Raw genomic sequence first — 14,718 nt, forward strand, 5'->3', positions numbered from 1 at the left:
AACAATAAACTTCTGTGAAAGCTTGACTATTTTCAATTTCACAGGATTGTTTATACAGCTTCAATGTTGTAATGCAATTACAATACATTTAGTTGAATAGACTTCAGCGTTCATTTAGTTGTTGAAGCGTAAAACAAGATGAAAGACCGTTGTAACCGCTAGTGCCGTCAGTAGCAACAGGCAAGTGCAGAAATTCCATTGAAAATACTGGGGTAAAATAAACTGTCATATTTTAAAAGACATGGCAGGGGGGAAATGGAATTTAATGCAGTGCTTCTTGTCTGCTCTGAGACCTGCTTCATATCATATATCTAACAGGCAATAAAGATTGCTGATTTTTAAAGAAATCAGATGTCAAACGTGACAATTTTGTATTGGAAAGTTCACCGGAAGCACTCGGGCTGCCTGGCTGAAAATTAAATGTCCGTGTGCATATATCTTATTTGTTTTCATGGCAAAGTTGACATTTGTATGGAATTGCTCCTGAACAAATTATATTTTGTATTTTTCCATATTATTATGTATATCAAAAATTATTACATTTTAGCGAGTGTCTTTAGTGAAGAACGCGGTTTTTTGTTCTAATTGACAAAATACAAAGAGTCTCACTTATTTTTTCTGCCAGCAAGAAAGAACAAAAATATTAATAACACATTTTAATGCTTTAGTTCCTCTCCCAAGCATTAACAATTTGTGAAGTAAGTTGACTGAATTTCTACTTTTTAAAAGCATCTCTACGTTTAGCATACAATGTATCAAATGTCATTATGTCAAGATGTACTTTACTCAAAGACTATTGGCTATTTTAATCAGAAACATCTTCCCCCACTTTACTTTAAATATGTCAACACAAAAAAAAATAAAAAAATCTATGAAAATTTCTGTGAGGGCGACAAGGTGGCTAAGTGGTTAAAACTGTCGCCTCACAGCAAGAAGGCCGCTGGTTTGAGTCTTGGCTGGATCAGTTGCCATTTCTGTATGGAGTTTGCATGTTCTCCCCGTGTTTGAGCGCGTTTTCTCCGGGTGCTCCAGCTTTCCCCACTGTCCAAAGGCATGCGTTATAGGTCAATTGAATAAACTAAATTGGCCAAAGTGTATCTGTGTGCATGTTTCCCAATGATGGGTTGCAGCTGGAAGGGCATTCGCTGCGTAAACATATGTTGGATAGGTTAGCGGTTCATTCTGCTGTGGCGACCCCTGATAAATAAAGGGATAGGCTGAAGGAAAATGAAAGAGTGAATGAATTTCTGTTCTGAGAAAAAAAAGCCAGTCCCAAGTTTAAAAATACAGAAACCCATTTCTATATTCTTGATGATGTAGTCGAAAGCACATTATAATCTCCATAGATCAGGCAAATTTGGATTAGGATTTTTAAAATTACTGCTCATGGGTTTTATATCCACACAATCCCAGTGCAAACCGCAGTGATTTCCTCAAAAAAAAAAAAGAAAGCACACAGGCTCAGATTGTGCACATTTAAAGAAAGGCACAGAAATCACCATGTAGATCATTTTCCAGAGAGCCACGCGCTGGTGAGGTGACATGCCTCATAATTTCTAATACGACATTTTTAGACCCATCAAACTGTTGCATCTTGTTAGCTTGCGCACCTCATTAAACACAAAGGCTTGAGTCCCAAATGGCCTGACAAAATCTGAATTCAACTTCATATAATGTGGTAGGTGATTATAATCCAGCAGTAAACACTGTGTCCCGCTCTGCAAAAAGGTCACAATTTAATATTCTTTAACATCACAGAAGGAACAATTACACAAGATAAAGGTTTTTGCAGGAGAACACTGTTATGCTTACAAATGACGATTAGTTTGTATACTAGAGTTGAACAATATATCCAATCCCTCTAGGACTTCGCTGGACTTTTTTCTGATTTTTGCGGCCTAAAAACACTGATTTTGCTGCAGCTTTTTTAAAAATTTGCAGCAATATTTTGATTTCATGTAAAAAAAAAAAATATATATATATATATATCACAAAAAAAAAAAAAAAAAAAATATATATATATATATATATATATATATATATATATATATATATATATATATATATATATATATATATATATATATATATATATATATATATATATATATCATAAAAACATTTATCTTACTCCTAGACCATGACAGTGTCCTGTAATGCAAAATAAGACTTAATTTCAATATTTCAAATGTAACAAAATAAGAATTAAACTCATTAACATATTAATAATAAAACAAATTAAAAACAATACAGTAAATTAGGTGTCCACAAGTTTCTTTCACAAAAAGCTATTTTTTTCATAGCTTCTAGCTATTTGTCAACTTTAGAGCATGCCAGCTAACCATAAGGCAAGCAATGCATTATATTAACTGCATGTCAAAAGTACATCATGAAAAAAATGCAACCAAATGCATTAATCATATGCAAATAATGCATCTCTATACACTTGTTAAAGGATACTGTATGCTATACAAGGACATATGCTAGTAATTTATTCTATTTTATGGAGGCGCACTGCATAGAATAGACTTGATGATCCCAGTGGATCAAAATAGATTAAATTGTTGCTATTTAAATCATGTTGAAATTATATTCATGTCGCATTATATAATGGTAACAAAACAAAATATTGTGCAGCCCTATTGTATACACTGTAAAAAAATGCTAGATTCCACGCAATCGATTTGTGTTTGTTATGTTTGTTTGTTGTGAAATTAGGTTAACTTATTAACTTACAGAATAAGATGCTTCGTTTCCACTGAGGACTAAGAAAAAATTGTTTATGCTTTTATCAGCAGCAGGGTGGATTACTGTAATGGACTCCTCACTGGCCTTCACAAAAAGACAGTCGAGCAGTTGCAGTTCATTCAGAACACTGCAACCAGGATTATGACCAGAACCAGAAAAACAGAGCACATCACACCGGTCCTAAGGTCTTTTCAGTTCTTGCCAGTTACATTCAGAATAGATTTTAAAGTATTAATACTGGTCTATAAATCACTAAATGGTCTAGCACATTCAATACATTATAGATTTGCTGACCGAATACAAACCTAATAGATCACTCAGATCATTAGGATCAAGTCAATTAAAAATTCCAAGAGTTCAGTCAAAGCAGGATGAATCGGCCTTCAGCTATTACGCCCTCCGCAGCTTCCAGAAATGATCAGATGTGCTCCAACATTAGGCACATTCAAATCAAGACTGACAAGACATCTGCAGCTGTGCCTTCACTAAATAAGCACTGTATACGTCTGACAGATCGCACTATTATGTCTTTCTTTTCTTTTATAATCTGTTTTAAAACATTTTAATCTGTTTTTATATTATTATTATTTATAATATCTGTATTCCTGTTTATGTAAAGCACTTTGCTTTGCCACAGTGTATGAAATATGCCATTTAAATAAACTTGCCTTGCCTATTGCTTTTAACAAATGTAAGTGGATAATACATGAAACAATTAATGTCACAAAAAAATCTCATGAATGGTTTTGTTTTAGCTTATTTTAAATGAGTAGCTTGAACAAACTGTAGTAAACGTCATTTTGAGTGTATAAATAAACACTGTAAAAAATGCTCCACACAATTCCTTCAAGTTGTCCAAACACAAATCGATTAAGTTAATCATTTTTTTTTTACAAATTTAGGTGGATTGAACATAAAACAATTAAGTTGTCCCAAAAAAAAACTTAAGAATTGTGTCATTTCATTTCTCATTTTTAATAACTGGTTTAATCAAGCAGCAAAAGTCATTGTTGACTGTAATATCAGAGAGAAATCTACATAATATGCCAATAAGTGATTGGTAAAACAGTTTGAACAAGGGCTGCACGATATTAGAAAAATCAGATTTTTTTGGTGCAATATATATTGCGATATGAATACAATCTCAACAGATGATTTTATCAAGGTTTATTATCTAGTCATATAACTAGATGGATAAAATAATAAATTTTAATAAATTGCAAGCATAAAAAACACGACAGAGCAAAGATTTTAGTGAAATAAACCGTGCTTTATGGTTTTCTGGAGTCTAACAGTATTTAAGTACAGAAAAAACTGTGTAAAATATCATGGTCGTTATTGTATGTATGTATGTATGTATGTATATATATATATATATATATATATATATATATATATATATATATATATATATATATATATATATATATATATATATATAATTTTTTTTATGCTTTTTAATATCTTTTATTTTTTAATAAATAATATAATTCTAAAATGTGACTATTGCGGATACACACAATGCAATATTGATGCTCAAACGATATATTGTTCAGCCCTAGTTTAAACTATGATAGACTAAGAGAATAGACTACATACTTAAACATTTACCCATGTGCACAGGTGACACTGAACTAACCCGATTGGCCCATTTCCAGAAGGTGATAAAGGGAGATAGTACCATGGAAAAACCTGGTTTGATTACAGTTTCGTGTCACCTTTACCCTGAGCAACACATTCTTAGTAAAATAAGCAAGCTGCGTCACAATCCACAAAATAATCACACTATCTGATGGTATTACTTCTAGGCCAATTATACAATTCTGAAAAAAAAGAGATGATTTTATGACAACACTAAATAGATGTTTTGCATGTTTTAATGTCATATTACAAAGTTAATCTTTAAGATAAACTAATACCTAAACTATTTAACCATTAACCTAACTTTAAACTTGCATTATGCACGAAAGAAAGAAATGAACCAGCATTGTCAAAGGGCTCTAACAAATTGTTTCTCTTTCTACTGTTCTTTTTTCTAAACTCAATTTCAATGGTAGAATACATTTTTAGGAAATCAAAAAGTACCTTCACTTCTCAAAACCTTTATTCTGTTAAAACTGCAATTGTGCCATTACTCATTTAAAGTTTTTCACACGTATAACAACTAAATGCATTTTAAGTGACTGAGTAACTTTGTAGATGAAATTTGCATGTTAATGTCCAAATGGTGAAATGTCAGACCACGTACGCTTGAGTAGGTGTAGTAAATAAAACACTCACTCACAAAAGCTGGGTCTCCATCACCCTGTGTTGATGCACATTTTGAAGTATCACATGAGAAACGAGCAACAGAAACTCTAAATTTCAAATAAAAATCCCTCTTTACTCTCACATGAGGTGGCGAATTATAGGCCTATGCGATGAAAATGTATTTCACAAATACACTCTGACATAGTGAATCCTATATGCTTGCCTTGTTTACTGCTGCTTACTAGGTTGCCAATACTACAATCAGTCGCTCTAGCAAATTTATGTAAATGCACCTAACTTTAAAAAGATTCAAGCATGGGGAGTCTTTTTATTTATTTATAAATTAAAATATATTTCTCATGTCTAACATTCGATTGATGCACACTACACTAATTTTTTAACCCAAATAATTCTGCAAAATGTGTCAAATTAAGTGATTATTCACTATTAGAGAGATAATCCCATTTTTATAAACGGAAAAGGCAATCCATAATTTTCCACCACAACATACATGAGATCTCTAGCAAAAACAAAACAGTGTGCTAGCTAATGATTCTCACAATAGTTGCATCCCAAATAACACAACATTTACACTTATGCACTTGTAAACTTAAGTGTAGAGTTTAGCGTCATCCCAAATGACAAGCTATAAACTATACACTTGTGGTCAACCATGTAGTGCAGTTTAGTGTCTGCCCTAATAGAACAATTTTATTCTTACTAAGCTGAAATTCAAACCATTTCCCAGTTGACCTTTAACAACTGGCAAATTAATGAAATAAATATTAAACTACCAAATAGTACCTATCATGAGTACAACCGTATTCACCAATCAGAAGGCGGCATAGTCACTTACGTGGAAGAATTTAGCTTTCACAATACAAAATAAACAGAGACATCCAACCTCAGTGTCCAATAAGTCCACCCCAGCTGCTACATGAGCAAAGCTGTGAGCGTTGAGTTTGTGAAATGTCCAACATTCACACATAATTTAAATGGTTGAATAAGAATATCAATAAAATATTTAAAGTGCGCTTATTCTTTTTGGAACGTTCATTGTGAATGCACTACTTACACTATATGTACAATAAAATGGCGTAGAATAGAGCACAAGCATGCAATATGGGATTTTTTTTTTTGCTCTTTTACACATGGAATCAGCATCCGACACTTGCCAAAGACAATGTCACAGAGCAATCTTAGCTAGTGTGAGACACATGCATGGGAATGGAATCAAAAGACTTGGGTGGGGAGAGTTAGTTCATGAAACGGTCTTTGCTGGACAAGATACAGACACAGGAAATGATGCATTATCTTAGAAAGAAATCACTAACTTATCTAGCTGAATTAGATTACTTAAAAAAAACATATTAATGAATATTAAAAGTATTCTAATGTATCTTGTAATGGTTATTCCTTCAGAAAAAAAAGCATCACAAGTGGTAGATTAAACCGAAAGGAACTACAAAACCATTTCTAACATGAAAAGTTGTGCACAATTGGAAGACGCCACATTTCAGATACCACATGCAAAACAATTTCAGATACAATTCCAGAAAACCGAGCTGATCAATTATGTATGTATGCAATAAATGACTAAGCTAGTTAAATAGACTTTATTTAATGTCTAACAAGGCACTTTATGTCTGCGCTGAATCTCCAAACATGATCTGTAAACACACCGCAATCCCAAACAAAACGAAAGCAAAGTTTGTGGCCATCCTTGCTCAAAATGCAATTACAAAAGATAAAGGTTGTTATCTTTCTTAAAAAGAAAAAAGTGTTGTTAGAAGAGATACACTGGTTACCATAAAATTATAAGGCCATTTCTATACTTTACAGACACTATTATTCGTACTTCCAAATATATAGCACCAGCCCCCTTCAACTCCATTACATCACTGTGCTTTCAACAGTAAACAGTGTTTAAGCAAAGCGAGGCCTCCTATTCAACCAATTGTTTACATAAATTACTCTTTACATATCAGCCGTTCATTCTTAAATGCAAAATGCAAGCTTAACAGAAGGCTAAAATAAAAAGACAAAAATAAATGTACATTTAGTTTGTAAAATGTTGCATGTCATGACATAAAAAAACTATAATAGTATGAATTACTTTGAGAACAGTAACTGAAAATATACATAAAACACTTTTACAGATAGATTTGATTAAATGTATTCCTTTACAATTCAATTCATACAGTGGAAATTATGAATATATTGTGCGAATGAGCTACTGGAAGTAAAATTCAGAGCTGATTGTAATATATTATTAGCATCATTATACAGTGTGCTACTGAATAAATACTGACAATGGAACCAGGCTTGCAAATCGGCTGTCACGATTGGTTGGAGGACGAGACGATTACGTCATCTACTCTCCAACACTCGTGCTGATCTTAGGAGTTTGTGCTCTGTGTTATGCATTGGCCACTTCTTCCTAATCACCCTCAACAGACCAAAACAAACCTAATCTAGGCTTTTATTGTCACCTCAGCGGGTGCACCCGAGGACTCAGTATCACTTATGCGTGAATTATTAAGGGCCAAAGAATGGTAGTATGAATGGTCTCAAAACCTACGGGGGTTAAATGAAGGAGAGACCCCCATCAGCTTTACCCCAACCCCCTTCATTCAGAGGATTCAAGCACTGCCCGCCTAAAAACACTAAATCCCTTCTAAAACTGGCTTGCAATGCATCTGCAGGTGCTAAAGCAAGAACATCAACGCGTTAAACACCCAATTGATCGAACGATGGGGTTGCTGGACAGATCTAAATCATGCTGATCTAACATTTACAAAAACAGCCATGCATTCTCATGATGACATACAATGAAGCTTGCGTTACAAATATCCGAAACCACGCACTGCTCAAATAAAGTTACTGGTGTGATTAGTTTATGACCGCTACGTTGCCCAATGACCACTGACACAAGCATCCTGACAAATCAGGTTTATCATTACATTCACGTTCAATCTACCCACACCATCATCCAGCACTATTATATGCAGCTGGTCTGATCTAATGTGACAGCTTTGCATGCAGCTCCCTGCTACAAACTGCAAGCACCGATTTCTCCCGGTAATAAGAGCGTTTTCACGCACACCGAAACGTCCAATGCAATGTCCAACAGCAACAGGGACTAAAAGTGTTCGTGTTTTAGACAATATACGCCTTACTTCACATTTAATGTAACCATAACCTGACTGAAAAATGGCAATATATATCTCCAGTCGTGATTTATGAATTCCAGAGCCAATTTCAAACGTTAAAGAGGGATCTATAACACACAGACGGCACGTTTATTCAATTGTAGCAGTGTGGCGTGCTGTGGGAATGATTCTCGCGGCACGGGCAGCAGAACCGACTGCGGCCTGCGCTCGGTCGCGGCTCCGCGGACTCACCTCTGTGGGTTGGCTGATCTCGAACAGGTCGAGCCGGTTTGCGTTCCAGTGGTTGATGATGTCGGCGAGTTTCCGCCGCTCCTCCTCTCGGCTCCCCGACATTCTCAAATCCAGACTAATACTAGCCAAGTCGGAGGGAGAAACAATCCGCCTTTTCCTTCGCTGGTTCGGTGTTATCCACTCAAACGGGTTTCTTATCCGATCACCTGAAATAAAAGTAAATCTGTAACACCCAGAATGTGGGTTTTCAGACGCGGTTTCTGTGGCGAGTGTCGCTCGTTCCCGCAGTCGCCGGTTCTGCACCGACCTCAGCTCACCGTCAGGCGATTCTGCTGTGTTTCCGCGTTCCCGTCGCTCGCTTGTCTTATCGTGCTCCGTGCGCGCTCCTTGTGGCAAAGCGGTGGGACTGACTGGAGCTTAGGAGCGAATAATGAAAGAAATATCCCGTGCCAGGCTCTCTTTATTGAGCAATACTTTATTGTGTACGAGAACGATATTGAGATAAAGTTGGTTTTATATTCGCACATTCGTACCATGGTACACTGAAAAATATTTATTCATTGGATTTACAAAAAAACATTTAGGGCAACTGGTTGCAAACAATTTAAATGGGCTGAATTTAAACAAATGAAATTGAAAATTACTAGATTAGTTTAAATTCAGCCCATATAAACTGTTTGCAACCACTTACCTTAAAATAACTTAGTAAATGCAATGACTATTTTTATTGCACTTTTAATATTCAAAGTGAAATCACATGTAAGAATGACTTCAAAACATTAGCACTAACTGTGAACAATCTTGTGCTTTGATAGTCATTGGCTGAAAATATGATTTTCCTAATACTTTATTCTTTTCTGAAATTATATTAATAATGAAAAAGTCTGAATGCAAATATAAAACTAACTTCACCAACAATGATGTAGTCAACATTTGAAGTGAATCAAAAAAGTGATTAAAATGGTCAAAAATGACAATAATGGGTGTTATTGAATAGTTTTAAAACAACTTTGATGGAAGGTCTTGATCCACATCAAAAGTTGGCTACTATAGTTTTGTTAAATGATAGATTTAAGGTTTTATTTATTGACTAGCTTAATGTGATAACAATCAAATTGTTTGATTCTCATCCTGACATTTATTTAAGTTGATAGTTCACCCAAAAATTTAAATTAGCCTTAATTATTTTCCCTCATGTGGTTTCAACCCATAATGAGTTTATTTCTTTTGTTGAACACAAAAGAAGATATTTTGAAGAATGCTGGTTGCGGCACTCATCAACTTCCATGGTAGGAAATAAATACTGTGGAAGTCGAAGAGAGCCAGATTCCAGCATTCTTTTCAAAATATCTCCTTTTGTGTTCAACAGAAGAAAAAACTCAATCGTGTTTTGAACAAATTAAGAGTGAATAAATGATGACAGAATTTTCATTTTTAAGTGAACTATTTCTTTAAAGGAATAATTCCTCCAAACTAAAAATAATAAATCATGCCAAAACTAGACTATACATACAGATAAGGGAAAAAGAGACTATTTTAAACTACTACTAGTAGTTTATACTAATATATACTATATACTAATCATATTTAAAAATTCCTTTTGTTATGTATTCATTCATTTTTTGTCGGCTTAGTCCCATTATTAATCCGGGGTCACCACAGTGAAATGAACGGCCAACTTATCCAGCATGTTTTACACAGCGGATGCCCTTCCAGCTGCAACCCATCACTGGGAAACATCCATACACACTCACTCTAACACATACACTACGGACTCGTGGGGGAAACTGGAGCACCCGGAGGAAACCCACGCCAACATGGGGAGAACATGCAAACTCCACACAGAAACGCAGAGACTCGAACCAGCTGTGAAACGAATATGTTCCCCACAGCCCTCCCTTTGTTATTTTATGCAAAAAAAAAAATGTAATTAAAAAAAAAATAAAGAAAGAAATAAATATATATATATGCACACTGTAAAAATTCTGGGTTCCACACATTCGATTTGTGTTGGGACAACATGAAGGAATTCAGTTAACTTATTATTTTTAACAAATTTCCGTAGATTGAATGTATACGATTTAAGTTGTCACAAAAAAACTCTATAATTGTCTTGTTGTTGTTGTTAACAAAACACTTTTAGAGGTTTCTATAATCCTGGACCAGGCCGTATCCTGAGCAGATGCAGTGGCGGTCATGGAGGCTGATTCCTTGAAAAATCCCAGTGACAGACAAGACACCGCATTGATACTGCGGGCCAGCCTGAACACCCGCCGATGACCTACTCACACCTGCAGCTCTCCACGACGAACGTCCAGCGTTCTCCAGCCTCCGGCGCTTAGACTGCCGCTCTGCATAAGATGTTTGACCAGAGGAGAAATGGCTGTGCCCAACCGAGCCTGATTTCTTTCAAGTTTGTTTCTTGCCTTCACTTTGTCAATCGGTGAAGTTTGTTCCTCACAGCTGTCGCAACTTGCTTGCTTGGTTTGGGACTTCAGTGTTTGGACTTTCCGCAGTGAAAATTAAACCACACTGAACTGAACTAAACTGAACTTCAACTCTGAAAACTGTTTAAATCTACTACAACTTCTATGTTAAGCTGCTTTGACACAATCTACATTGTAAAAGCGCTATAGAAATAGACATACATTATATTGTTTCAGCTCATTATAAATAAGTAGTTTGAACAAACTGCAAATGTCATTTTTTTGGGAGCATAGGGCTTCTTCAAATGACATTTATTTTTAAATTCGGAATAAATATAATGACTATTCTACAAAATGAAACATTATATAATATCAACATGAACTTTGCAGATGTGGTTTAGGATATTTACATGTACACTTTCATTATGTAAAAATAAACATATTTAAGTTTTTGCAGAACACATGGTTGCACAGTCCAACTGCATCCTCACAGACCTGACATGTCCAGCTGTGCACATCTGCAAAGCAATCAGCTCAATGAAGCAGGATGATCCAGCATATAAAATTAATTCAATATGAACCTGTTACATCACCACAGAGCTCTATTCTTCGATGCACCCAAACAATAACAACGTCAACACAATAGACCTTAATGCAGAGATTTGCATAGACTATTTTAAATCAGTGGTGCTTTCAAAGTATTAAATATGTGTAACTCACCCTGAACAATACACAGCATGTAAAATAAGTATTGAACACATCAACATTTTTCTCAGAAAACATAAAGGTGCTTTTGATTTGAAATTTCCCCAGATGTTGGTAACAACCAAAGAAATCCATGTATTAAAATAAAACAAGTCTAATTAGTTTACAAATCAAGTTATGCATAATAAAATTAAATGACGCAGGGAAAAAGTACTGAACACATGAAGAAGGGGAGATGTAGAAAGGCAGTGAAAGCCAAGACAGCAGCTGAAATCTCTCAGTGGTTCTTCAACAACCCTCTGCCTTTCCTCATTGTAAATGAATATTAGCTGCTTCAGTCCAACATCTACATTAGCAGAATGATGAAGATGAAACCAGAGTGGACATTTCAGCAGGACAATGATCCAAAACATCACCAATGAAACTCTCAAATGCTTTCAGAGAAAGAAAATCAAGCTGTAGAATGGCCCAACCAATCACCTGATCTGAATCCAATATAAAATACAAATTAAAGATCAGATTTGATAGTCGAGACCCACAGAACCATCAAGATTTTTACGCTCTGTTGAAGTCTGTGAAAAACTCACACCTGAGCAATGCATGTGACTTCATTTCCCATAATAGAGGCATCTTTAAGCTGCCATAACCAAAAAAGCCTTTTATTTAAAGTATTAAATATGTTTTAGTAGTTCAGCACTTTCTCCTTGTGTCCTTCCATTGTTATTACACATAACTCATTTAAAAAAAAAATTTGTTTTATTTTATTTTTATGTTTGTATTATTTGTGTTTTTACCAAAATCTGGTTCAATTCCATGTCAACAGCTCCTTAAGAAATATTATTCCCCGCAAAAAACATGACATGTTCAATATTTAAAGTATTTATAGCATCTGTATTTTCCCTGCTGTTTGATACGAATATGAAATTATGAAATCATGTGGCATAGTTCACCCCAATATGAACATTTACTCCCTATTTACTCGCCCTCAAGTGATTCCATACCTTTATAAGTTTCTTTTTTCGTGTTGAAAACAAAAGAAGATATTTTGAAGAATGTTGGAAAAAACTATGGTATGGTTACAGATTTCTAACATTTTTTGAAATAACTTATTTTGAGATCAACAGAAAAAAACTCAAACAGGCTTGTGACAAGAAAAACGTGAGTAAATTATACAACATTTCCATTTTTGGGTGAACTATCCCTTTAGTTACCCCTTAGATTTTTTCTAATATACTGTTTAGTAACTGTAACTCACCAGTCCTACTGCACCCAACCCAGTCTGAGCTGGGATCAAACCAGCAATTCTTTGTATGGAAGTCAGTTGCTCTAACAAAAAGACCATGGTCTTTAGCTTCCTTGTTAGAGCCACTGACTGCCATACAAAGAATCGGCGGTTTGATCCCAGCTCAGAGTGGGTTGAGTGTAGTAGGACCAGTTGGTTACATGTGGGGGCTCGTCCGGGATGGGAGTGAGGTTTAGGGGGTTAAGTGTAACAGAGGGCAGCTGGCGGAATATTATGCAGGTAAACCTCACTCCTTTGACCTCTAAAGGAGACAGACACTAGAAACCATGGTCATTAGCTTCCTTGTTAGAGCAGCCGACTCCCATAAAAAGAATTGCCAGTTTGATCCCATCTCAGACTGGGTTGGGTGCAGTAGGACCAGTGGGTTACATAACTGAACGTAAAAAGTTGCAAAGGCCAGACAAAAGCAAAACTCATTTCAAAGCATCACTTCATTTATATTTTGTCGGGTCTCAGTGTTACTATGCTTAACAGTAAGATTCTGTCTAGCGCTGCACTTTTGTGGTCTGGAGAGCCAGACATTAAATGTCCATTTGAGGGGCAAATTAAAGAAGACTGAGTGGCAAATAAATCATCATTTGCCGTCTAACTGATATGTGTGTTGTGAGTCAGCGCTCTTTGTGGCAACTTTCTTCACCTCAATCTATCTGTCTTATTTCATATTGATGCAGGTCCTGGGACAGAATCTGACAAAGCACAACTGGAGAGATCTTATTAAAAGTGCTGTAAGTGAACATCCCACACATAAATTATCCCTACATCCTGGCAGATATCAGGGAATGTGTATCAAAATGTGTATCACCACAGTCATTATTAGTTCTTTGATGAAATATTCATTCATTCATTTTTCTTTGGCTTAGTTTCTATTTTAGGGGTCGCCACAGCTCAATGAACCACTAACTAAAAAACCTAACCACTCGAAGGAAACCCACGCCAACACGGGGAGAACATGCAAACTCCATAAAGAATTGCCAACTGGCCGAGCCAGGACTCAAACCAGTGACTTTCTTGCTGTGAGGTGACAGTGCTAAACACTGATGGGCTTAGGGGCTTAAGCCCCTGATGTATTGTCAAAAGCCCATGATTTTTTGAAATATGTTGCACTTCAATAAAAATAGGTTGTATAACATTTATTTTGTTATTTAAGTACTTAAATTACCATATACATCACGCGCATTCCACTTAACAAAGCATTTGTGTCGGGTATTTAAAGTCAGCTGTTCAGCAGTAGCTGTTTCTACCGGGAGGTGGGAGTGGCACTGTTGTCACATGGTGTTAAAAATACCGCCATTGCACTGTCATCCTTCATTCATTATATTGAGGAGCTGAAGCTGATGAAGTAATAATACAACTGTTTCGCGAAACTGAATAGTTCTAACTACTGATGAAGCTTAATATTTGTTTTCACATTCTAAAATGTGTGTAGTTTTGGTGAAATAAAATAACTGTAATCAATAAAATGTGTGTCATATAAATGTAAACACATGCGAATTAGTCAGAAAAACGTAAATTGTACTAGCTTTCTTGATATGATATAGATATCTAGACATATTTATCTAGATATGATATAGCCAGTCACATCTGTTTCTGTAATAGTTAAACCACAGTGAGTTCATGCATCTAGCTTATTGTTTTATAGCTATATTCTACTGTTACATGCTATGTCAGTCAGCATCGAATTATAAATCGACTTTCTCATAAAAATACCTAAGTTGGCTGGAAGAACACATATAAACCATTTATTGTTGCAGTCGTGTCGCAGATAAGTTAAAGCCTTTTTATGTTTATTCAAATCTTATTTTTATTAAACTACAGCAATAGCTGGAGGCCTTCATCCATATAAGGGATTTCCTGGAATGTTCTACTACTTTGGTGAGGCATA

At 35.4% G+C, this 14,718-nt stretch overlaps 1 protein-coding gene across 50 annotated transcripts in view; it reads right to left on the reverse strand.

Annotated features, from left to right (window-relative positions):
• Positions 1–8,768, reverse strand: part of afdna (afadin, adherens junction formation factor a) — a 224,077-nt gene extending 215,309 nt beyond the window's left edge. For 40 of the 50 annotated variants that reach the window (XR_012396045.1, XM_021468694.3, XM_073933625.1 and 37 more), the window contains exon 1: positions 8,403–8,736. Coding sequence is in view for 49 of the 50 variants with exons in the window: in XM_021468694.3 (XP_021324369.1) it covers positions 8,403–8,504 (102 nt within the window). In the remaining variant the exon portion in view is untranslated. Of the gene's footprint in view, positions 1–8,402 lie in introns of all 50 variants that reach the window. The other 10 variants (XM_073933628.1, XM_021468695.3, XM_021468678.3 and 7 more) reach the window with 2 other exon arrangements.
• Between the last annotated feature and the right edge of the window lie 5,950 nt (positions 8,769–14,718).

The sequence above is a fragment of the Danio rerio genome, chromosome 20 (genome assembly GCF_049306965.1).
Source record: "Danio rerio strain Tuebingen ecotype United States chromosome 20, GRCz12tu, whole genome shotgun sequence".
Lineage (NCBI taxonomy): Eukaryota > Metazoa > Chordata > Actinopteri > Cypriniformes > Danionidae > Danio > Danio rerio.